Raw genomic sequence first — 26,272 nt, forward strand, 5'->3', positions numbered from 1 at the left:
CTCCAGGTTCCCAGCTGGTTTGAATTCCTTTGATGTTCTTCCCACAAGGGACTATGATCCAGGACATGGACGCCAAATAAACCCTTTCCTCCCCAGGTTGCTTTCGGTCATGGTGTTTGAGCACAGCAACGGTAACCCTAAGACAGTAAGACCTGTGGAGACAACTCTGCTGGTCACGCTGAGAGGACCATCAAGCTCTGCTTTTCTCAGTCGCCACGTGAAATGCCTGTGTAGCTCTTCCATTTGTATTCACCTGCAACCTTGTCTTCTGGAGGCATTTTCTCAACTGCTGGTCCCTCCTCTCAGACTCTAGCTTGCATTTCCGGGTAGCTGCTAGGTCTCAAACAAATGGCTGAGATGCCTATTTAACATATGAAAGTGGACCTAGCTGCCGGGTTCTCCCTACCTGTTACAGGGTGTGGCTGGCATACCCCACCCCATACCAGGAACTTCTCCAGCCCAGGGGTTGGGCTGCCCTTCCCCCTCTAATCCAGCCGTTTTGGCTATCCAGCTTTTTTATCTATTTATTTATTTGTTTATTTATTAAGCTTTTGGTCGTCCTTTATCCTCCTGGCGTCTTGGTCTGGCTCTCCCCTCTCTTTTCCTCCCCTCCTCAAGGCTTAGCTCAGTCTGGTCATGTTCACTCTGGAATCTTCCAGATGTCTGTGCCTCTGGCTATGCTCTCCCTTTTATCTACAGTAACCTTTGTTCTCCACATACCTAGGAGCAGTCCTGTTCTTTTTCTTTCTTTCTTTCTTTCTTTTTCTTTCTTTAGTAGCCGACGGTGGGAGTGAGGTGTTTTGTAATGCTCTAAATCTTCCTTGCACTAAATTAATTTTCATCTTTTTTTTTCTTACTCCAGACATTGCTCAGGATTTCTCCATGGTCTGATTGTACTGTCACTGCTAAAAAGAGTATTGCACAGTGTGTTGCTTCCCCTCCCCTAAACAGTCGGCCTTGGATAGGACTGAAAAGATAGAAAAGTTGTTTTTCAACCCTGGCCTGGCCACTCGGTACCTTCCGAGATGGCCTCAGGGCTGTTCTAAAACCACACCCTCGTACCTGTCCTGAGCACCTGACAGCACTCGTGATGTCCCAAGCTGAGCTCTTGGCCCCCTGTCCCTAGCACCTGACAGCACTCGTGATGTCCCAAGCTGAGCTCTTGCCCCTTCAAAGATAAATAACTAGTAACCAATCATGTTAAAGGTCAACTAACCAATCATGTTTGTACTAAGGTCTGCTTCTGTAAGAGTCTAAAAGACCCAAGCCTTGCTTATTCGGGGTCTCCAGCTCAATAGAGCTTGGTAGACCCCATCGTGATGGATCAATAAAGCATCCCTTGCTGTTTGCACCGGACTGGACTCTCATGTCTCACTGGGCTCTGGGAAGTAGGACCTAGCTCGCCAGATCTTACAGGACCATTTACCAAGTCTAAGGAAAGGAAAATTGAAACATTACCTTCTCTGGTTGCGTGGTTCACGGTCCACTCTCTGCCTGTGTAAGATGACTCAATAGCGCCCCTTACTGGCTGTGTCTTCAGTGCTCTCTGTGACCTGTGGAAAGTAAGACATGAGGCCTGTGCACACACACACCTACCTACCCTCTTACCTGCACATATAAACCCACAGCTTCTACTTGGGGCAGAAGACCTGAGGTGAACTTAAGTCAGACACCCAGGACAGGTGCCCTACAGCACCTGTGCACAGTGTGTCTGCAACCCTATTCTAGTCTCGCAAGTGCCTCTGCCTTCCTGCCCTTCTGCTGCTGCCTAAAGTTCTAATAAGCTTAATGATCTTTCTGAATTATTCACAATGACAAAGGGCTGGGCAAAGGGAAGAGTGCCAGGGCGAGTCACTGAGCGCAAAGACAGCAGGAGATGCCAAACATGGAAGAAATATCAAACACAGGCATGGGAGAATCCTGGGAGCAAAGCTGCTCTGGCCAGCGACCCCCAAGGACCTGTGGAAGGTCGTGTGCACAAGAGGGAAACGGGCTTGGAGGCCAGCAACACAGCCCAGCTATGCAAGGCTGGTAACTAGTTCAGTTCCCACAACCCATTACTGGTGGGAACAGACCTAACTCCATAATAGTATCCTGTGACCTTTGACCTCTGTACACCCTTGTGTGTGTGTGTGTGTGTGTGTGTGTGAGAGAGAGAGGGGGGGGGGGCATGAGTGTGGAAGCCAGACACATCTGGGTTTCAATTCTTGCTGTATTAGTGTTTAGATGCAGCACCACTTACTCCAGACTCTTACAAATTGCCATGTGCTGGGACTTGAGGCTGTGGGTCTCTAATGGGACAAGTAAGTAAGGAGGGTTGTTTACAAGTCTGTATTCCAGAAGCACACGGACAGTGTAAATATACCTGTCTCCTGAGGTGCTGAATCGGGACCAATGACATCGCCACTGGGGTGGCATCACTCATCTATGGTTGATCATGGTTCTCTGACCTTGAGTTTTCACAACACAGGTGAGAGCTGAGAGAGTCTGTAACAGGCTCATTTCATATTCCAGCTTTCACCCTACCACGCAGATCTCCTCTCCTCTCTGTGTTATGGCCTTAGATAATAGCGACTTTTTTGGCCTTGGAAAAATGCCTGGTCACATATGCTAAGTTCATAAGCTGATACTCACCCTATCCTGGATTTTGGTTGTTATGGATGCTCTCATGATCTTTTTTCCTCTGTTAAAAAAAATACTCATCTCAGGGCTGGAGAGATGGCTCAGAGGTTAAGAGCACTGTCTGCTCTTCCAGAGGTCCTGAGTTCAACTCCCAGCAACTACATGATGGTTCACAACCATCTTTAATGTGATCAGATGCCCTCTTCCAGCCTGCAAGTATACATGCAGACAGAGCATTGTATCCATAATCAATCAATAAATATTTTTTAAAAATACTCATCTCATCCCAGCATGGTGGCTCATACCTCTAATACTAGCACTTGGGAGGTGGAGACAATATGATTGTTTCAAGTTTGAGGCAAGCTCAGCTATACACTGGGTTCCAGGGCATCCAGAGCTATGGAGTACAGCTTAATCTCAGAAACCAAGCCCAACCCAACTAGTATATAAAGAAAGAAAGCAGTTAGAATTTAAAACTGTCCCCACTACAGGTCATATTTTATGAATGGAAGTCTGTAAGATAGCTTCCTATTCTTTTTAATATTGTTTAAATTGTGTGTATGATGCATGGGAGGGATTATGCATACATGAGGTCAGAAGCATAGGACCCTCCTGGAGCTGGAGTTACGGTGGCTGTGAGCTGCCCAACATGGGTGCTGGTAGTTGAACAGTCTGTCGTTTTAGCCACAGATCCATCTCTCTAAAACCTCTTCTTTCCTTTCTACAAATGTGTCTTTGCAAATAGGAAAGGGAGAAACATGTTTTATCTGCACATGGTTTATAAAAAGCAAACAGTCACCGAGTTTTACTAATCCACCCATCTTACGTCAGGGATCGTGGCAGAACGCTCTTTCCACACACACCCGGTTTGGATTGGGGCCTATGTACGTTAACCTTTCCAGATACCGACACGATAATAAAACCCTGCATTTCTCTTTGAGGGCCCTGACTGGTTGGTTCACCGGTGAGCACTTTACCACGATTGTCACTCCAGACAGTACTGCTTCAGAGTAAGCAAAGGCCAACTCAAGCCATTAATTAGAGTTGCCGCTAAACTCCGCAGTTAGGGACACGTTCCCTTAGCATCTTGAGACTGTGATCATTTTGAGCGCGTGAAAGCTCAATGCATCCTATGATAATGTCATTAATTTATTCTGGTTGACTTCACTGTGAAATGTGTAACAGGATTTGCCATTTTAGCCATTGTCCAGGTCAGAAACATGAAGCACAGTCACACAGCAGTAGGAATCGCCATCATCTCTAGAAACTTTTTATTATTCCAAATAAAACACTACACATTAAACAACAACTCCGCAGCTCCACGGCCCCTGTGTGTGATGTGGCTCCACAGCCCCTGTGTGTGATGCAGTTACACTTTTTGTCTCCATGCATTTGACTGCTCTAGGATCTCATTCTAGTGGCGTACACAGTACTTACTTTTTTGTTTGTTTGTTTGTTTGTTTGTTTGTTTTTCAAGACAAGGTTTCTCTGTGTAGCCTTGGCTGTCCTAGACTCACTTTGTAGACCAGGCTGGCCTCGAACTCACAGAGATCCACCTGCCTCTGCCTCCCGAGTGCTGGGATTAAAGGCGTGCGCCACCACGCCTGGCCACCGTATTTACTTTTGAGTCTGGCTTTTTCACGCAGCCTAATGTCTTTAGAGTTTATTCATAATACAGTATCAGGCTAACTAATGCTCCATTTATATGCAGCCACTTATTTTATCCAGTCACACATCAGCGGGCACCTGAGTTGTTTTCCATCTTTTGACTATTACGGATGTAACTTCTATGACTGTGGGTGTACAGACATTTGCTCATGCGTGTAAATTCCCAGGGATAAAATGGTGATTCTGTGGTTTTGTTCAAGACCTGTCATGCTGTCTATCTAGGTGGTTAGAACATGTTATATTCTTACTAGCAATAACACAAGGGTTCTAATTTGTGTACATCCTTGCCAACACGTGGTCACTCCTAACGTGTGAGGGATCCACACTCTCCTTTTCACGTCCCCAGTGGCCAGTGATGTTGGACATTTCACATGCTCTTGGAGACATTTCTGTGGAAATCCTCTGCCATTTTTCAAATTGGGCTTTTTAAAAAAAAAAATTTGTTACAAGTAATTTATTCAGGATTATTTCTTGTTATTAATTTTAAGTTGCTATCAAAATAATAGTCTTCATTATGGCATTTTCATACATGCTTATCATTGCACGTTGCTCATGTTTGTCCCCCTACTATGTTTGCTTTATTGCCCCCTGCCCCTTAGACTTCTTTGCTCCCTCCTACAGTGGGATTAGTGCCCTGGCTCATGGCACAGTAGCTCCATCTTGCAGTAAGATGCCACTTAAATGTTCTGTGGGCCAGCCTGCAGCAAAATGGGCTGTCTTCTCTAGAGTTGGCTGGTGTTACTGAGACCAGCAAACCTCTGTAAGAGAAAAGGCAGCATCTTCATGGGCACTACCCTTTGTGGGCTCTTGTTACCTGAGCCTGCAGTCATGTCTCCCAACTTAACACTAGGTGGCATCCTTAGCCCAGGTTTGTACCAACTCCACTGCCAACTGAGAGCCACACAGCAGGAGCTCAGTGAGCAGGCCCGCGGGTCACCTACATCCCTGTTATGAAACCCTAAAGGACGCATTTGCCGTGTCAAGCTGAAATTGGTAGAATCTTTCTTAGGTCTGTTTGCTTTTGTTTGGGTTTAAATAGATGTTTGTTTACATTTTCCTGGGGGAAGTCACACATCCCTCAAGACAGTCTCCTGTTTTCAGGCACATATATATGCACATGAAATAAAGTCTCTGTATTAAATCCTAGAGCTGTATGGTTTAAAAGGCCCTTCCTCCCGTTTTGTGGGCTGCCTTTCGTAGGCAAGGCCTTTAGGGACACCAATTTTTAATTTTGATGAAGTCCAATTTGTCTAAAGAAATTTTTAGTTGACTATATCTAGTTGTTATTTATATACATTTCCACCTCCAGCTTTGTGAGTACTTTTCCAAGATTTGTATGAGTCTCGTAGGTCTTATATGTAATTTCGCATCCGCTTTGAGTTCATTTTGTGTATGGTGCCAGTGGCTCAGCTTCCTTTTTCAGTACATACGTACCCAGCCCTGGCAGTGTTAGTTGAAAACTAACAACTTGCAACATTCACCTTTATATACTATTCACTGGCTTAAAAAAAAAAAAAAAAAATTACAACCATAAGCCACAACCATCACCCAGTGTTAAAAGCAGATCCATCATGCCGGGCAGTGGTGGCGCACACCTTTAATCCCAGCATTTGGGAGGCAGAGGCAGGCGGACGGCTGTGAGTTTGAGACCAGCCTGGTCTACAGAGTGAGTCCAGGACAGCCAAGGCTACACAGAGAAACCCTGTCTCAAAAAACAAACGAAACAAAACAAAACAAACAAAAAAGAGCAGATCCATCTCCCTGGAAATATTTTCAGGGCTGTCTGTGGTCATTGCTTACTCCAACCCTGGGCCCTAGGAACCCCCTCTCCTGTGTCAATACGAAGGCAGGTGCACGCGGGGTACTGTGCAACCCCCACCACACAGCACAGCTGGGTCTGATCATGGGACAGCGCACGTAGATGTGTTGTGCTTGCACAGCGATGGCTGACCATTTACGGGCACAGAAGTGAACTTCTGGGCGATGTCCACTTCCTGGTTGCAGGGAGGGATGCTGTTGTGAATATCCAGGTTTGTTGTACAAACACAGGTTTCTGTTTGCTTGGGTGGTAGCTAAGGAGGGGTTTGCTGGGCGCCTTAGTAAACTGTCCGCACCATTTTATAGTCACGGCAGCTGAGAACGGTGTGCTCCCATATCCCAAAGGATTTTAAAAGTCACAGCAGGACTAGTGTGTTAATTGGTATCTTATTGGGGTTTTAAAATCTCTTAATGAATTACAATGCCAGTAAGCACATATTTTTTTTTCTTTTTTTAAAAAATACTTTCTTTAATGTTATTTTGTGTGCATTAGTGTGAAGGTGTCAGATCCCTTGGAACGGGTGTTACAGACAGTTGGTGAGCTGCCATGTGGATGCTAGGAATTGAACCAGGGTCCTTTGGAAGGATAGACAGGGTTCTTAACCACTGAGCCATCTCTCTAGCCCCTAAGCATGTATTTTTTATGTGCTTATTGGCCATTTGTGTATTTTCTTTGGTAAAATGGCCACACATTAGTTGCAGTTTTTTTTTTCTATTACCAAGTTGAGACGTTTGAGTTGAGTGAATTCTCGTATTTTTGTTTGTTTGTTTGTTTGTTTGTTTTTGTTTTTCGAGACAGGGTTTCTCTGTGTAGCCTTGGCCATCCTGGACTCACTTTGTAGACCAGGCTGGCCTCGAACTCACAGTGATCCGCCTGCCTCTGCCTCCCGAGTGCTGGGATTAAAGGCGTGCGCCACCACGCCTGGCTCCTGAGTTCTCGTATATGTTATGCCATCTGTCAGATATATGATTTGGAAGTATTTTCTCCTGTTTTGTGCCTTGCATTTCATCTTCACAGTGGAATCATTTGAAGCGTGGGAATTTGTCAACTGCCCACAATCCCGTATATCATGCCTTTTACCAATTGTGCTTTCACATTCCATCTCTGCCTAACCTGAGGGCATGAAGACTTTCTCCTAATACATTTGTATCTTAGTTTTCTCATTCAAAGTCATCATGAGTTATTCTTATACATGGGAAAAATGAATTTATTTCTGCTTGTATGTGGACATGCGACTGTCACAGCATCCTGTTAGACTGCTGCTTGGGAGCCCATGTCTAGAGCCCTGCAGTCCTCGTCATGCCAGCGCCAGGCCGCCTGGACTATGGTAGTTTTACAATAAGCTGGAAGTCAGGGAGTTTAGGGCCTTCCGTGTGCTGTTCCATCACTGTGTTCCCCATGGTATGTTACAGTCACCCTGTCGATTACCACAAAAACACCTGCTGTGGTTTATTGGGATGGTACTAATCTCAGGGCAAACTAAAATAAAAAGAGAACTGACATCTTTTTTTTTGGGGGGGGGTGGGGGTGACAGGGTTTCTCTGTGTAGCCTTGACTGTCTGGACCCGCTTTGTAGACCAGGCTGGCCTCGAACTCACAGTGATCTGGCTGCCTCTGCCTCCCAAGTGCTAGGATTAAAGGCCTGTGCCACTACTGCTGGGCCTAGTTACTTCTTTCTTTCATAGTTTTGTTCTTCAAAGAATTTGTGTATTTGATCTAAATTATGCCAGATCTTCTCCTATTTCCCTACCTGCAGTATTAATAGGAATGCTACCTAACTTTTGTTGATATTGCTAATTTCTGTCCTTTTCTTCCTCCTTGAGTGGTAGTATTTGTTGGAATAGGATCTCCCACTGAGCCTCGATCTGATTTATCAAGACTATGTGGCCAGCAAAACCCAGAGATGCTCCTGTCCCTATGTTCCCCACAGTAGGATTGATTGTAGGACTGTGTCACCAAGCCCAGCATTAAAAAAAAATTTTTTTTTTTTTTTTAAATTTGTGCGTGCCTGCGCGTTCTAATAGTAGCTGTCAACCATTGGGTCACAGCGCATGTGTGTTCTGAGACTAGAGGTCAGCTGTTGCGCCTCATAGTTTGTCAACTTTTTTTTCAAGTAAGAGGAAGGAAATCAGTGCTTGCTGTCCTACTTGGCTAGAAATACCAACAAAGACTGCTCAAAACATTGACTTGTCACCAGGCATGGTGGAGCATGCCTTTAATCCCAGCACTCGGGAGGCAAAGGCAGGCAGATCTCTGTGAGTTCGAGGCCAGCCTGGTCTATAAAGCGAGTCCAGGACAGGCAAGACTACACAGAGAAACCCTGTCTGAAAAAACCAACAAAACAAAACAAAACAATGGCTTGTCTACAGTTTTCTCAAAGATTCTCTCACTCCTAGGGTAACTTCCCCACTCTGGGCCCCCAGCACAGCCCACATCGGATGTTACAGCTGAGGGCATCACTTCAAGTATTGAAAGTCATATAATTTCACATATTAATTTTGGGGAAAGTATTACTTCTGTCACACTGCTAATAAGACATTAATCTGCCAGGTGGTGGTGGGTCATGCCTTTAATCCAGTACTTGGGAGGCAGAGGCAGGCTAATCTCTAAGGCCGGACTGGACTACGCGGTGCATTCCAGTACAGCCAGGGTACACAAAGAAACCCTGTCTTGAAAAACATAAACAGCCGGGCATGGTGGCGCACACCTTTAATCCCAGCACTCGGGAGGCAGAGGCAGGCGGATCGTTGTGAGTTCGAGGCTAGCCTGGTCTACAAAGTGAGTCCAGGATGGTCAAGGCTACACAGAGAAACTGTGTCTCAAAAAAAAAAAAAAAAAAAGAAAAAGAAAAACATAAACAAACAAACAAACAAACATATTCTCATGTGAAAAATAATAATTAGCACAAAATCCATGGAAAAATTCTTAGGGTCACCCTTTTGAATGCCTGTGAACATAAATCCATACACATAACAAAGATATCACTTGTTCCTATAAGCACCCCGGTGGGAATTTACTCACTGTGGTGGGGACCGGTGTTGCTTGTCTCTGCCAGGCTGATCTCACACTGGACTGAACTGGCCCTCTGCAGGTGGCCCTTCCTGGCATCAAAGAGGAGAGAAAAACAAATGGAAAACATGAGGCTGGAAAACATGGCGGAAGAATCAGAAGGAAAATTAAGCTTGAACATTTGAAGGCTATTTCTCTCTAGAGCGACCTAAAACCATAGGGCTGCCCTAATGATGTATCTCCACCCCACCTTGACCTCCATTAGCCAACCTGCCCGCAGAGGTGGCCATGACAGTCTGGATGCTGCTGGGCTGAGCCTACAGCATGGCACCAATGCTGTGTCTTAGGTGGTGTTTCTGTAAAGAAATTACTCCTCACCACTGTGTAATATATAGGGTGGCTTTGGTGAACAAAACTCTAATTCATGGCAATAAAAAAATCACTTTGGACCCAAGCTTCACCAGCCCCGGGTCATCTGGTTAGAACCTTATACAGGTTATAATTTGTGACCATGTGAATTCTGCCTGCCCCACCTTCCCCCCCGTCCCCCACCCGAGACAAGGGTTTCTCTGTGTAGCCTTGGCTGTCCTGGACTCACTTTGCAGACCAGCCTGGCCTCGAACTCACAGTGATCCACCTGCCTCTGCCTCCTGAGTGCTGGACCATGTGAATTTTTAAAAAGGGTTTATTTATTATTATGCATACAGTGTTAAAGAGGGCATCGGATCTCATTATAGATGGTTGTGAGCCACCATGTGGTTGCTGGGAATTGAACTCAGGACCTCTGGAAGATCAGTCCATGCTCTTGACCACTGAGCCATCTCTCCAGCCCCGTGACCATGTGAATTTAAAAAACAATTCTAAATATTAAAATGAAAAATTCAGTGTAAAAAGTTTTTTATTTCAAATACATCAATCCCAATGTATTACCTTACACTAGTGAAAAATGAATTCACATCATCTAGCCATAGCAAAATGGCATTTTCTAAAAGCGTACTGGCCTCTAATCCTAAAATGCCAATCTAGGAGGGGTCGTAGCATTGGGGATAAGAGGACATTTCGGACCTCTCTCAAGTAGCATTGTTTCCTGAGTTACAGAAAGGCCCTCGGGTCAAAGCTCTTTCAACCACCATCAGTTATGTTAAAGAACTATTTCTTTCATTTATTAAACATTTCCTCCTTTTCCTTTCTTTCTGCCATCGTGTGTGTGTGTGCGTGTGTGTGTGTGTGTGTGTGTGTGTGTGTGTGTGTGTTGTGCACACTTGCCGGCCTGAGGGAGTTGTCAGTGTCGGGTGTTTTCCTCTATCACTTTCTACCTGAGTCCCTTCAAACAGGCAGGGTGTTTCACTGAACCCAAAGCTCACCATTTCAGGTAGGCTAGCTGGTCAGGGAGCTGGTACTCGCCTGTCTCCACCCCCATCCCAAACACTGGAGCTTCAGGCACATGCATCTGGTCGCCTCCTTTGAGCACACAGCAACCGTCACTGATGCCTCATCTCTGCTCCCGCCCTCCTGAGTGCTCAGCAGGCACCTAAACTACTTGGTCCTTGAAGACTTGCTGTCTTTTCTACTTTAGCGATTTTCACTTTAGAATGGGTGTTCTGTGATTTTATGAGGCTGCACATGTGTTTTTCTTTAACCTGCTGAATCTGTAGGTGACTTATATATTCCGGTTTTGGATTTGTTTGTTTGTTTGTTTTTTGGTTTTTCAAGACAGGTTTCTCTGTGTAGCCCTGGGTATCCTGGAACTCTCTGTAGACCAGGCTGGCCTTAAACTCATGGAGATCTGCCTGCCTTTGCCTCCCAAGTGCTGGGATTAAAGGCGTGCGCCACCACTGCCTGGCAATTTATACACTCTGAATGTCTCAGCTATTACCCTCTTCAAACACTGCCTCTGTCCCAAGTCCCCCCTTTTCCCCTCAACTCCAGAGAAGCGTGAATTAAACATAGCCACTCGATTTTTCACATTTCTTTACTTTTCCTTAATATTTTACAGTTCTTTTTCTTTTAGGTCTGGGATGCTTTTCCCATTTTTTTCATCTCTCCTCTAGTGTTGTTTCTCTCTCTCTCTCTCTCTCTCTCTCTCTCTCTCTCTCTCTCTCTCTCCTGTCTTTGTCTCTCCCTTCCCTCCATCCCTGCCCTTACTCCTTCTAATCTGTTTAAAAACACACTAAACTTAAAAGACACTGAATAAGATGTATTGAATATTTTTAATTATAATTTTATTTTTCAGCTTCTGCATTGGCCTTTGCCAAGTCTGCTCTTTTGTAAACATATCATTTATTTATTTAAAATTTTCTATTTATATATATTTTTGCATATGAAAGCTTTGCCTGCATGTATGTATATGTACCACGCGCATGCCTGGTGCCTGAGGAGTTCAGAGGAGAGGCTAGATCGCCTGTAACTAGAGTTATAGGCAGTTGTTAGCCACCATGTGGGTGCTTGAAATCAAAGCCAGCTTCTCTGTAAGATCAACAAATGCTCTGAACCACTGAGCCATCTCTTCAGCTCCCAATTATTTTTCAAACATATTAGACATACTTATTTTACACCATGGTCTCATTCTCCCTATGAACAAATATTTTGCATATCTGATTTTACTCTTAGTTGTAGCAGGAAATTTGGAGAGTGCATTTGAGCCACTGCAAGCTCCTGGTTAGTACAGCCAAGTCTAGATTGTCAGGGTTAATATTACACAACATAGTTTAATAACCAATAGCAGCAGGACAGTAAATGACCAGGGGCGTGGTCAGCTGGTCTTCACTTTAGCACACTAGCTTGGAAGACGATGTTTAGAATAAGAAGAGATTATTATCCACTTTTCCTGAGACTCGTGCATTTAGAGCGCTTGCTTTTATCAGTGGTACCTCTCTTCTTCTACTTCAGTAACTAGTCTATACTGTGCCTTTTAATGTAAAGAATCAAAGTGGGCTCCTCAAGAGCTGGTTTGTACTTGGTTCTGTCAATCAGTTGAGAATAAATATTCTCAAATTCTTATATTAAAACCGTCTAAGTCGGGCGTGGTGGCGGACACTTTTAATCCCAGCACTCGGGAGGCAGAGGTAGGCATATCGCTGTGAGTTTGAGGCCAGCCTGGTCTACAGAGCGAATCCAGGACAGCCAAGGCTACACACAGAGAGGCCCTGTCTCAAACAAAACAAAACAAAACAAAACCCAAAAATAGTCTGGACTACTTTATGCTCTTAGCCCTTCCCCCTCTAGTCATTAGAAATCCTGTGAGCTCAGGGTAAAAATCCACTTAATGTTTGTGATTATAAGTGTCTTTCTTTTCTTTTTGTCTTTGCTTTTGAGGCAGGCTCTCTCTAATGGTAGAGGCTAGCCTTGGACCACTGGCATGTGCCGTCACGCCTGGTTGTAGAGGTTTCTTTTTCAGTTAACACCTATCATTCTTACACTTTCACTCCTCACACCTACATGGCTACACTTTATATCCTTAAGATAAGGCCATGGGGGCTTATTTTAGAGGCAGGATTTCCCCTGGTAGTCAGGCTTATCTGGAACTCACAGAAATCCTCCCGCATCGGCCTCCCAAGTGTTAGGCTTATAGGTGTAAGCCACTATTCCTGGGCCAAAAGTTATTATTTAGCATGGTATAGGGCACTTCAGGTTAGAATTTTCTTTTTTGTGTACCAGGGCCTCACTCTATAAATCTGAAACTCATTATGTAATCCAGGCTGGCCTTGAATTTACAGCAGTCCTTCTGCCTCAGCCTTTCAAGAGCTGGAGTTGTAGGCATAAACCAGTACCTGTAGCTTTAGATCAGAATGTTTCTGCCTCCAGTCTGTAGAGCAACTGTGCTTTGCTCTTTTATGAAAACTTCACCGCTCACTGGCGCTTAGTACGTTTGGGATATAACACAGCACTTCTTTTACAAATTCAGAGGTTAGTGAAGGAATCCAGTTGCAGACAAGTGTACCAATATTAAAGTTCTCTGGATTTAAAAGAGCACACGGGTCAATCTTAGCCACCCTCGGTGGACTACTGGATTCCCTAGGAATCCTTCAGTCATTGTGGGAGGCCTGCCTCTGGCTTTCTGCTCAGCATAAGGGGAGCTGCATTGACGACAAAAGCCCTTTGTAGTTGAGTAGGCCTGAGAAGGCCTGCTGTCTGAGGAGCCGTGTCACTTCTGGGACAGGTCATTTTGAGTGTGAGGCCCTAGAGCTTTCCTTTCCCTCTCGTACAGCAACCAACAAGCAGCACTTGTGGTGGCTGCTTTGTAGTTTTGACTCTTTTTTTTCCCCCCCAAGCCTTGACCTTTCTTACTTAAAAAAGCTACATATTTATTTTGCTTTCTGACTCTGTGTTTGTGCCTTTAACACTTTCACAACGATTTTCTGCTCCTCGATTAGGAAAGGCCGCCTTGATCTTGTCATGGACACACTTGGCACTCATGGAGCCACCGTAGGCCCTGGTGACATGCTTCTTAGTCTTGGACAGCCTCGTCAGGACTTTAGGCCTCACAGCACGAACCCCGCACAGTCTGCCTGGGCACACACCGCCTGCCGATTTAGGTGCTTTCCCAACCTTCTTGGTGTACAGGTAAACAATCCTGTTGCCAGGGGTTCGAGACAGCCTAGTTTTGTTAGAGGCTGTATTGTAGGAGAGCCTATGATGGTATGTCAAACGTTGGACCATTTTGAGTATCTCTAAGCACCGTCCCCGGAAGAGGAAAAGGAAGGGCGTAGTTTTGACTCTTTATGACTATGTTTAGCACAACCAATCCATGTGCTAATCCATAATAATTATACACTATGAATAAGAAAGCTTTTATTAGCTGGGTGCAGTGGCGCTTGCCTGTAATCCCAGCACTTGGGAGGCAGAGGCAGGTGGATCCCTGTGAGTTTGAGGCCAGCCTCAAAATACTCACTGATTCTAAGACAGAGCTTAAATCTTCTCTTCTCTCTCTCTCTCTCTCTCTCTCTCTCTCTCTCTCTCTCTCTCTCTCTCTCTCTCTCTCTCTCTCTCTGTCTCTCTCTTTTCGAGACAAGGTTTCTTTGTGTAGCCTTGGCTGTCCTAGACTCACTTTGTAGACCAGCCTGGACTCGAACTCACAGAGATCTGCCTGCCTCTGCTTCCTGAGTGCTGGGATTAAAGGCATGCGCCACCACACCTGGCTAAATCTTTTTTTTTCTTTCAGAGCTTAATCTTAATTGCCAAATTCTTAATTTCTTAAGTTATTAATTGTAACATTGGCACAACATTTATGGCTAAAGCAATCGTGGTGCCTGTCTAGAGAAATAAACTCTATTTCTTCTCACAATTCAATGACTGAACCCAGAACCTCATGCCTGCCAGACAAGCACACTCTCACTGAGCTACAGAGCCCCAGCCCTAAACTGTAACCCTTGCTCACACATGCCAAGGTCACACTGAGGAAGGGCACAAGCAAATGACAGAGCACATGGGAGACACGGTTGGACGTAATAAGCTAGTAAGTTTTTATATCTGAGGTATTTAGATGCAAAAATCATGAGATAAGATCCTACTGGTTGCTTAAGTGATACTTTGAAATAAACTACACAGTAATGCATATTTAAAAAGCGCTGGGTGGTGGTGGTGCACGCTTTTAAGCCCAGCACTGGGAGGCAGAGGCAGATGGATTTCTGTGAGTTTGAAGCCAGCCTGGTCTACAAAGTGAGTCCAGGACAGCCAGGGCTACACAGAGAAACCCTGTCTCGAAAAACCAAAATAAATATATAAAATAAAAAATAAAAAGAGTAAAGTCAGCCAGGTGAGGTGACACACACCTTTAATCCCATCACTCGGCAGACAGAGGCAGGCCGATCTCTATGAGTTCGAGGCCAGCTTGGTCTACAAAGTGAGTCCAGGACAGCCAAGCCTGTTACACAGAGAAACCCTGCCTTGGAAAAAGAAGAGTAAAGTCCCTCCAAATTTTAGTCAGGGTTTATGAAATATTATTTTATCTACATCTTATTCTTAGAATACTAATTTCTCAAGCCAACTTGGTTTATGATGACTATCAGTTTCATTTTCATAGCCATATAAGGGTAGCAGATGCACACTTAATATTTATTAATACAAAATAACCACTAAACTTAATTTCATATTCCCTTAATTTTTTCCCTCCAAAACACTGAAGATAAATCAAAAGGAATCTTTGATGTAAAGTCTTGCAACATGTCATTTTTCCTTTTGTTTCACTGTTTTCTTCTCTATCTGTTTCTCTAGATTTAAATAACCCCTGAATTTAGGGAACATTTCTACCTTGTTCCCGCTATGTTCATATGTCTATCCCATAATAGACGTTAAAGAAAAGGATGATGGTGGACACCAGCCACGTGCCTTATGCTCCTAGAGTACTTCATGAGTCACTTGGCTTTCCATATTCAAAGCTTACTTAAAAAAAAAAAAACATGCCTGTGACTAAAGTCCTATAGTGAGTGTGTGGGTCCAGCTAGCTTAGAGGCACCGAGGCAAACGATGATGACGGTGACAAAGACAAGTTGAAATTGCTTTCTAAATGACTTATTAGTCTATAACAAAATTGTATTAGAGAGATAATGCCAGACACAAAAAATGGTATCTGCAGAAACTTCTAGAAGTAAAGAGCATGTTAGTTACTTAGAGGCTGCCGCTTTATGTGGGTCTGGTTCCACTTTAGTTACCTGCGCAGGAAGCAGAGCGCTGCGATGGCGAGGGTGACGGCGAGGATCACCAGGGCCACGAAAGCTGCTGACAGGTTACTTTGGCTTTGGATGCTGGAGCTTGGGAGAAAAACCTCTTCACAACGAGCTCCTGTATAATTCTCAATGCACCTATAGGATAAAAGTTTAGATAGAGATTGAATCTCGGTTCTAGACGTCGATGCGGACAACACAGGGTTTCCAGCCAGAGTGAAGGCAACGAACGGCCTCTACTTTTCAGTGAGCGTGGAGTAGCCATGCCTGACGCAACGCTCATGGAGCCACAGGTGTAGCCAGATGCGTTATTTCACACTTGCTCCCTTCCTTTGAGACTTCGCCGGCCGCTTAGCGTCTAGAGGAACCAGGTAGTGTTCAGACTCCGAGTGCGGACAGCGCTGGTGACTTCTACGCTCGGCTTCTCTTCCTGCCCAACATTTGCGGAAGGGTCTTGCAATGTTGTTCTAGCTGTCCTCAAGCCCCTGGCTGAAGTGATCCTCCTGCCTCAGCTTTCCAAGTAGCTGGGACTGCAGGTGCATGCGATCAGAGCTTAAAGTCTACATTTCTAATGGTGTAACTGTCCATATATAACGCAAAATCATCTACAATCTATTCTACTGGATTTCATATAGATGTATACATGATGCAACTTTTCTTTGAGATCAGTGCTTCTTCCAAAGCCAGATTTAGTCACTATTATACCCCTTCCCTACTGTTCAATACCGCCTTCTTGAGCTTACGTCAACTTTATATAACTAACAGCATTTCTATTTTCCTTCAGAGACAACACAACACAGCAAAGATTACCACAAGAATCAGTCTTTGGCCAGGCAGGTGTGGTGGCACATACCTTTAATCCCAGCACTCGGGAGGCAGAGGCAGGCACATCACTGTGAATTCAAGGCCAGCCTGGTCTACGAAGCAAGTCCAGGACAGCCTGGGCTACACAGAGAAACCCTGTCTTGAAAAACCAAAAACAACAACAACAACAAAAAGAAATCAGTCTTTGGTACGGCCAGTCAGCCCTCTTTCCCTGTTCCTGTTTAAAGGATTAATGTACATGATCAAGAATTATGCTGCTTGGCATCCAGTCAATTTGTATTACAGTTGAATGTAAAATAAAAAGTATTTTGTCTAGAAATGGTGGCACACATCTATAGTCCTAGCACTTGGGAAGCCGAGGCTGGAGGAGCAACTTAAATTTAAGGCCAGCCTGGGCTACATGATGTGTTTTAGGCCAGCCCAGCAAGGCTGGAGTGTGAAACTCCATTTCAAAAACAAAAACAAACAAACAAACAAAAACAAAACACAATCTTTCTTTCTTTTTTCTTTTTCTTTTTTTTAATGTTTTTTCGAGACAGGGTTTCTCTGCGTAGCCTTGGCTGTCCTGGACTCTTTGTAGACCAGGTGGGCTTCTAACTCACAGCGATCCACCTGCCTCTGCCTCCTGAGTACTGGGATTAAAGGTGTGCGCCACCATGCCTGGCTCAACTTTTTTCTTTTTAATATGAGCATTTGTTTATAAAGTAAGTTAAGAAGTTATGTAGGGAACTCACAAAGTATATGTAATAATAATGCTATATAAAAATGAGTGTGCATGCACACACAGATACATACTTTAAGCTATTTTTTTAACCAAAAAAAAAAAAAAAGTAAAAGTTGATTTTCCAAAACTAATTTTCCTCCTCACCTCTTTTTAGATTAGGTAAATATTTAGACATTTATTCGCTCTGCCTCCCACGCTCTACAACGTGCCTAGAGAATTATATGTGAACTAATTACTGGTTCTAACAATGAATGTGATAGGATAACTAATAGCCTAGATATAAATAAGAGAAAACCAATTTAGCACAGAGTGAATCTTAGCTGACCAAACAGCAGGCATTGTATGAGCCTCACGCTGCCGTGATGACGGCAGGAGGTTACTGCTCTTGGCTTCATGGGGACTTCAGGCAGTATAGGGGGTCTCAAACTACTGCAAAGATTGCTTTGTGGAGACAAGGAAAGGGAAAATAAGGCCAGGATATAAAACACTACATGAAAAATATTTTGGGGGAAAAAACTTCATAATTCCTTACAGTATAAATATTAAAATACTATTTTTTCCTTGGGGCTGGAGGGATGGCACAGTGGATAAGAGCACTGGCTGTTTTTCTAGAGGACCTGAGTTCACTTCCCAGTACCCACCTGAGGCTCCCAACCATCTGGAACTACAGTCCCTGGGGATCTCACGCCTTTTTTTGATCTCTACAGGCACCAGGCATGCACATGGTGTGTACAGACAGACGTGCAGACAAATCACGTATACGCATAAAATAAACAAATTAATAAAATGTGAAAATATTATTATTCCCATAACTCAATTAAAGACACACAAGAAGATAAAAGATGAGTGAAAATTCATTTTGTTCTTCTCTAGTTTTACTTTCAACTTCCCAGGACTGACAGACAGACAGACAGACAGACACACACACATACGCATGCACATTATTCCTCAGAATACAGCTTCATAAGCTATGGTTTATAACCTTATATGAGGTCACATAACAGTGTGTAGGGGTTGTGAAAAAATCTGGCAACAATAAAGGTATCTGACCATACAGAGGCACAAACAGAATCCACAGTTAAACGGGATCCATGGTGATTCTAGCAGGGCTCATGCCCTGCATGACAGCATGTCCCTGCAGCTTCATTCTGAGTGCACAACACACACACACACACACACACACACACACACACACACACACACACACACACACACGACACTGTGCATGGGGTCTCCATACAGCTCTGACGGAGGCTGCCTGTTACCGCCCAGCTCAGATTTAAGACCGTTCATTGTATGATGGAACTTCAGGGTTTTCACTGTGAATACAGAGTTTTCTGCTTACAGAAACATAATGGCTTAATAACGAGAGATAGAGGCTTTGTCATTTTCCTCCTGTTATTCCTTAGCATGAAAGTCTCAAAATGGCGTATCTTTGGATGGTATTGTTAGGACACTTACATTTAAAATTACCGTATAAGTTGCTAACTTTTAAATAAAAGATAGTTAAATGAATTTTGGCTTAGGATTAGGGCAGAATTTCCAGTAGTTTCTGAAATGGCCCTAAGTATGCTTCTGCCACTCTGCGCTACGTACATTGGTGAAGGAGGAGGATCACAAAATGTGCTGCAGACGCTCCATGGCACTCAGGGTCAAATACGTATATTTGTATACATACGTGTGTATATGCTTCCGTCACTAACAAATGCGACTATCATCACTAACAAATAACTAGATTATTTTAGCAAATTATTGTTTTAAAATAAATGTTCTTATCATTGCCAATAACTTCTTGGCGTCTGTTCCAAGTGTGTGTTAACTCCTTACATATCAGGGGTCAGGGAGGAGTTTCTTGGGTGAAGGTGCGGTGGGCGGGAGACGTTGGCAAGGCAGTACCCAGCAGGCCCAGTACATCAACACACACAGCGGAAACAAACACAGGGAGAGTAGGGTTCCCACAAGACAAAACCTTGCTCTAAATTCAGTTCCAAGAGTTGTTCTAGAGGCCCGAAAATACAAATAAAAGCTCTCCCATGATTTCCTTAAGATTATTTTTACATTCAAATAGAGTTCAGTGAACATGTACGCCTTGCAGAGGAGCCGCCGAAAGAAAGAAAGAAAGCCCTGTATAGTCCAGGAGTGGTGTGGGTAAAATGCAGTGATCAGATCAGGATCGAAGGAAACAGAAAAAGGCACTGGAGGGAAGCAACCAACAGACTTCTCTGTTGTCCACATCTGGGGAAAAAGTAAAACACTGGTGGAAATTTTAATCAAAATAACATCAAAAACATTTTTTTTTTTTAACTCTTCACCTCATTAAGTCAGAACTTGGAGAAAGGCAGAGACACAGTGTACTACTGTTTGGCTAACCTACAAGTGAATTTTGTTTTTTCAGATATTTACCATATAAATAAGGGAATATTGCCCACCCAGCGCTGTGCATAAGGAGCCTGTTTTGAAAGCTCTGGTTAAGTTACGAAAATGTCACATCTTCAGTTACAACACAAATGTTAAATTTTAAGCCAACATAAATGGGGGGATGGGGACGGAGTGGAGTGGAGACATAACAGACTGGAAAGTATCGCTACTGTGAGCGGAAGGTCAGTGTCACGGGAGTGTTTGCGCAGAGCTAAGCAGCCCCATCCTTCTGTAAGCCACTCTTGCTAAGTATTCCTGGGTGTCACTTCTGTGCAGGCTGTCAGGTAGCTAAGGGTTGTGCCATCTAATTTGATGGACACCAAGCGCTAACACACTCTCCTAGAACTGAAGACTAACACTAGAATGGGCACAGCCTCCCAGACTCAGAATCCACATGATAAGCGGTTTTCTAGATGCACCAAGAGTTTCACCAGAAGCACAGAACCCATGTTTGCTGCACTGGACCCGAGAAGCGTCTGTCTGGTTTTATTGTGTTCAGGGAAAGTTGTTATGATACTGAAGGCCTTCAAAAAGTAAAGGAACCAAACTTTTACTTGGGGGGCTGAGATGGTAGGATTAGTGTGGGTTCTGGGCCAGCCTGGGATATTTGGGGTGACTCCCTTTCAAAACGAAACAAACACAAACTGAAAGAACCAAGAAGTTGTGAATCCTGCAGGCTTGGCTGTGTTCCAGAAAATGAATGCTGGACTTCAGGCTAGAAAAAAAAATGGTTTCCTGACCTTTCTGTAATGCTGCAAACTTAAGTTTTTTAGGGATTTTTTTTTTTTTTTAAGGTTTTTCAAGACAGGGTTTCTCTGTGTAACAGCCCTGGCTGTCCTAGACTCGCTTTTGTAGACCAGGCTGGCCTCGAACTCACAGCGATCCACCTGCCTCTGCCTCCCAAGTGCTGGGCTTAAAGGTGTGCGCCACCACACCCGGCTAAGTTTTAAAACATGAAATCACAGAAAAAAAAATCCCAAATTGTTTCATTTAGTTATTTTCATAATCAAACAAGACATCTAGCAGCAGTATAGCAGAACGCAACACTGTCCGGGTAAAGAGGAATGCAAGGGAATCTCTTTACAAAAGCCATGTTTATAGCAATGCCAGACTCCAGGTAAAAGAGTAGCCAACAAGCATACTACTATTGCTAGGCAGTGGTGTACACCTCTAATCCCAGCACTCGGGAGGCAGAGGCAAGTGGATCACTGTGAGTTCGAGGCCAGCCTGATCTGAAAAGTGAGTCCAGGACAGCCAATGCTACACAGAGAAACCCTGTCTCAGAAAACAAAACAAAACATGCTACTTTACACTTCCCAGGAACAAGACACAAGTACCCTACTGTGAAAGAGTCACTAACAAGGGAAAACTCAACACCAGTGCCATTTCACTTGGACAGTTACCCTAGAAGAAATCATTCTAACACTGTGGTCCCCAGAGCTGATCCCACTTCACCAACACTCTGTGACAACAAAGTTCAGTCTAAAACTTGTATACAAAAAAAAAAAAACCAACAACAAAAACCCAAAAATAAAACCTTTACAAGAGTTCGAGAAAAGACACTGATGTCAAAAGCAATCTGATACCCAAATACCTTGCCAAATCCTGTAAAATGCCAGCCAGGTATGTGCAGGCCAAGAACTCGGAGACGAGCACTGGCAACCTCTGCCTCTTTCTTTACCTGGTGCCACAAACGCATTAGACACTGACTAGCGTGATTATGCCTACAGATATTCAGCTAATAGACAGTCTGGAAGAAACAGCTGTTTATGTCAAGTGTGTGACATGTGCACCGCTAAGGGCTGATAATCACGATAATCACTTCAGGAGGGTCAGCCCAATTTTAGTCTAACCCAAAAGCAAATCTTAGATTCTTTCAAGGTTGACTGTTAGCCCACCACATCCTATGTGGGATACATATTCTATTCCATATGAAAATGGTGACACAGTTGCACGGAGAACCACCCGTGCCTGCCATAAGGTAAGTTACTGCCTACAGTGGTCTGCAAGATTTAGTTTAAGTATATCACTGAAAGTTTCAAATACTTGCTGAAAGTAGTTAAAGCCCAGTGAAATACTGGGCTTCTTCTTCTTCTTCCTTTTTTTTTTTTTTTTTTACTATTTTATTTCTATTTATTGCATGCTGTGATTGTGCAATGAGCAAGGCACGGGCTGTAAGCACAGACTTCCTCATTGAGTGTGCTGAGGCCAGTCTACTCTAGTGAATGCTCTGAGAGGACTTCACAGGTGCCGGAGGCAAAGCTCTGTGGTTTGTTAGCTTTCATAATGTTGTCTTTGCCCTCACACTAACAATAATTTATCGATGTCCCAGTCTCTCTCTTCCCCATTTTGCTTACCTCAAAAATGTGATCGGGGAGAAAATTCTAAAAGTTATCCCCTCTGAAATAAAATGTATTATTTCTTAAAAGGCTGGAAGATAAATTAAAACTAAAAATAAAGTATATGCATCTCAGGCATGGCGGCACATGGCTCACAGCAGAGCATTCAGAATGGGATGGGGTGGGGGTGGTAAAGAATTCAAGGGCAGGATTGGAGATGGCTCAGGACAGAAGGTCACTGCTGCTCTTCCAGAGGACCCTGGTTAGAACCCCAGAACCCATGTGACAGTCCACACCATCTGTAACCACAGTTCCAGGGGATCCGATACCCTCTTCTGCCTTCCTCAGGTACTACACATGGTGCACACACATGTTGATAAATTATCCATACATAAAATAAAAATACATACATCTAAAAAAAAAAAAAAAGAGTTTAAGGGTAGTCTCAGCTACAGTGTAAAGTTTGAGGTCATCCTCGGCTACATGAGACTCAGTCACAAACAAAAAAAGTTATGTATATCTTACATAACTTATGTCTTAGAGATAATATATATATATATATATATATATATATGGTGTACATAAAATTGATATAACTTTTTTCTTTCAAGTAATATTTTTAGTATATGTAAAAAATAAGTAAATATATATATACATATGTGGGCCTTCTAGCTATAGAGATTTTCCCTGTTCATGTCTTTTAAGGGTTCATTAAGACCATCTTAGGGACACCTGGAAAGACTGGAGTTGCTGGTTTTAAATGCACAGTGTTCATGCTGGCCTCTTACCTTCCCAGGCTGCAGGGAAAATCACATGACCCAACTTGGAATAAGACAAAGAGAAGCCAGCATCAGTTCACTTCCTGACAAAAGAAGTTAAGCATTAGATCTATGCAAAAGTCACAGCTATACGTATTCCTGGGTAGAAATTAAGTCTTATAGATAAGATAATGGGATTTCTTTTTTGGCTGTACTCCAAAGGGGAGAGTGGATGATAAAGACAGTTACTCAAGGGATAATCAAAATTCAGAAGCCAACACAAACTCCATTGTACAAACTCCATTATGCAACAATAAGGAGGAAGTAAAAGCAAGATCCGTGTCGCTTTTCGTCGGCCCTCAGCTTTCTAAAGAACAGTGGGCTGACCTCAGCTGGCTCTAAGGGGTGATTTCAGCTCTTAGTAACGCAAGCCAGGAAGACAAATGCAGCTGGAAAAAGTGATAGAGCCAAGGGAGCTGGTGTGCGCACCCTGGGTCTCAGCCACGGCTCGAGGCTTGCGCTGTGAGAGGAGTGCCACCAGGCAAAGTCGGGGGGTTCGGGAGATTTATGCTCTTAAGTTTTGTTCTAAACACTGAGGTCAAGAAAGATGCATCCGTTGTTTCTGCTGAGAACACTAATGAGGGAGTCTATAATCAGAAGTTAGGTTACTAAAATAAAAAGCATTAACAAGATGAATAAATGGAGCAGCTGCTGGGTGCATTTGCATCTGTTCTATTATAAGCACCGAGGCTGTTATTTCTGTTCCGTAAAGGTGTTCTAAAGAGCAACCTAATTCCAGATGTTTAATAAAGCTTGTGACGTACTGTCAAAGAGTAAAGCGAAAAGGACTTTGCTGTATTTAATATCGGAGGCATTTTTGAATTTACTCCTTGAAATATAATCGTCTACTAAATTGAGAGATGCGAAGGCCAAATCTTATCCAGAAGGAGTGCCAAGAACCAGCCAATCATAAGAACTGGCTTTAAGAAAAACCTTAACATTTTCTGTGATTAATAAAGCAACCCACAAAATTCTGAAGTTCCCTTTGGTAAAACAGGGTGCTGCAGTGGTCTGAATAAGAATGTCCCCCATAGGCTCATATACTTAAATGCTTAGTCATCGGGGAGTGGCACTACTTGGGAGGGATTGGTAGGTGAGGCTTTGTTGGAGCAGGTGTGGCCTTGTTGCAGGTAGTGTGTCGCTGTGGGTGGGCTTTGAAGGTTCAAAAGCCCAACCCAAGCCCAGTGTCTCTCTCTCTCTCTCTCTCTTACTGTTGCCTGTTGGTCTGGATGTAGAGCCATCAGCCCCTCCTCCCGCACCACGCCTGCCTGTGCGCTGCCATACTGCCCACCATGCTGACAATGGACTAAAGCTCTGAAACTGTAAGCAAGTGCCAGTTAAATGCCTTCTTTTATAGGAGTTGCCATAGTCATGGCATCTCTTCACAGCAAGAGGACACCGACTAAGCCAGGTGGAGTCCAGCCAGGCTGGGACAAAATGATAATCTACAATTAAGTGAGATGATGTGCCAAATTCAGCGGCACCATAGGTGTAGGTTTTCTTAATCTTATTTATGTGTGACTAGTCTTCAACAGATTACATGTTTGTTCTTCTAAACCCAATTTTATAGGCAGAGTTCAGTCTGAACCGTCACACACAAAAAGGTTTCTACCTGCCCAAGAATAGCATCGCTGGCCGGGCGTGGTGGCGCACACCTATAATCCCAGCACTCAGGAGGTAGAGGCAGGCGGATCACTGTGAGTTCGGGGCCAGCCTGGTCTACAAAGTGAGTCCAGGACAGCCAAGGCTACACAGAGAGACCCTGTCTCGAAAAAGAAACAAACAAACAAACAAACAAAACCAAAAACTAAACAAACAGCATTGCTGTTGCTACAGATGGCAAATGGAGCTCAGGCAAAGCCATAAAACAGGAAGTCACTCTGGTTGAGTCTTGTGGTCACGTGAGTTTGGCAGAGTCCTGGTGAAACCAGAGTTCATTGTGTCACCGTGGGTAACTGTTTCACCAGATAATACTTTGCCAAGTTAAGTTCCAATCACAAAGCTGAACGTCCTGTACTGATTGGCCCTGGGGTGATCTTTGGACAGTCACAGGGTTGAGAGGAAAGCAGGGCAGCCCGTAGGGCCTCACCCAGCTAGTGATGCAGGTACAGGTGAAGACGCGCCTCTCCTCCGCTCCTGCTGCGTCAACTCCCTAAGTTCTGGTTGGAAACTCTACGTGACTGCCTTTGTGTCTAGATGGCTGAGTTGGCCAAGATGCCAAAGGCTAGAAGGCTCCTGTCTAGATTGTTCTTCAGAGCAAGACTTTGACGTCGGCCACAAAACAGGTTCCCGGATGCATGGCTAACATCTCTCTGGGTTATCCAACTCCACAGAGGCCTGTACCTGTACTCTGTAAATTGCGAACCTTAGGAATATACGAGTGAACTCTGCTTGGTATACGTCAACAGATCGCTGTGTGGGCCCACATCAATTTCATGCCTACCCACATGAATGCACATTATTGAGTTTTCCTGAGTCAGTTGCAACATCTTTTGGTCTCTTTGTAAGTAAGCGGTTCCTCAAATATACTTCTAACACATGCTCAGTTTTTATTTGTGAAAATCTGGTTTCCTCTTTTATAAATTTTTAAACTTTTAGGGACTGTTTGTTGAAATGCTCAGTACACTCATTGGGTAGAGTGAGATGAACTGAGGTTTCAGAGAAGCCTGCACACCAGGCTTTCTATGTAGGGAGGACTGCACACCAGGCCTGTGTGCTGGGGGAAGGACTGCTGGGAGGAGGTCTACAAAGTGAGTCCAGGACAGTCAAAGATATATAGAGAAGCCCTGTCTCAAAAAACAAAACAAAACAAAACAAAAGATTAACTTAATTTTTTTTACTTAATAAAAACAGATTGCTTTTTCTCTGATTTAGAATATTGAGTACAATATACATACATTTTATTTGACATAATTCTGTTTTCCCTCAACTTATATGGGCTCACTGATCAAATAAGCTATTACTCCTTACATAGTGTTAAACATTTTAAGAATGTAAAACTGTTCAACTAATCATTATTTTGATGTTCTACTTAAACCATAGTCATTTTATTCATGTTTTATAACAGAAACCTCTAAGATATCTTAAAATGTTGAACTGATTAATTGAATTTATTAATATAATTAAGTGAATAATTTTAAGTAAAGTAGGACCTACTGAAATATTAATCACTAAGTTGATGTTGTACTTAGATTTCTGTTTCTTAAATAAGGAATTTGCATTATATTTGTGAAGATTTCGCCCTTTGAGCGGGTCATATGAAGGACGTGTGCTGTACTGCACGCAGCACGTGCTGAGTTTTATCCCTAGATCACTGTAGCAGAAAAGGAGCAAAACTAGAACGGGCCTCACGTCTAAAAGCAGAACAA

The 26,272-nt window shown here is 43.6% G+C and overlaps 1 protein-coding gene and 1 pseudogene across 2 annotated transcripts in view; both read right to left on the bottom strand.

Annotated features, from left to right (window-relative positions):
- Nucleotides 1-1,467: 1,467 nt before the first annotated feature.
- The window catches only part of Nrg4 (neuregulin 4), a 53,584-nt gene continuing 28,779 nt past the window's right edge, over nucleotides 1,468-26,272 (bottom strand). The window contains exons 4-6 of one of the 2 annotated variants that reach the window (XM_051156486.1): nucleotides 15,769-15,918; nucleotides 9,131-9,210; nucleotides 1,468-1,553 (exon numbers count right to left, since the gene is read on the bottom strand). In XM_051156486.1, coding sequence (XP_051012443.1) covers nucleotides 1,537-1,553; nucleotides 9,131-9,210; nucleotides 15,769-15,918 — 247 coding nt within the window. In that variant the 3' untranslated portion in view covers nucleotides 1,468-1,536. Of the gene's footprint in view, nucleotides 1,554-9,130; nucleotides 9,211-15,768; nucleotides 15,919-26,272 lie in introns of those variants that run through there. The other variant, XR_007831825.1, reaches the window with a different exon arrangement.
- On the bottom strand, nucleotides 13,423-13,814 carry LOC127198504 (60S ribosomal protein L34-like; annotated as a pseudogene).

This window comes from Acomys russatus, chromosome 14, assembly GCF_903995435.1.
Source record: "Acomys russatus chromosome 14, mAcoRus1.1, whole genome shotgun sequence".
NCBI classification, from domain to species: Eukaryota; Metazoa; Chordata; class Mammalia; order Rodentia; family Muridae; genus Acomys; species Acomys russatus.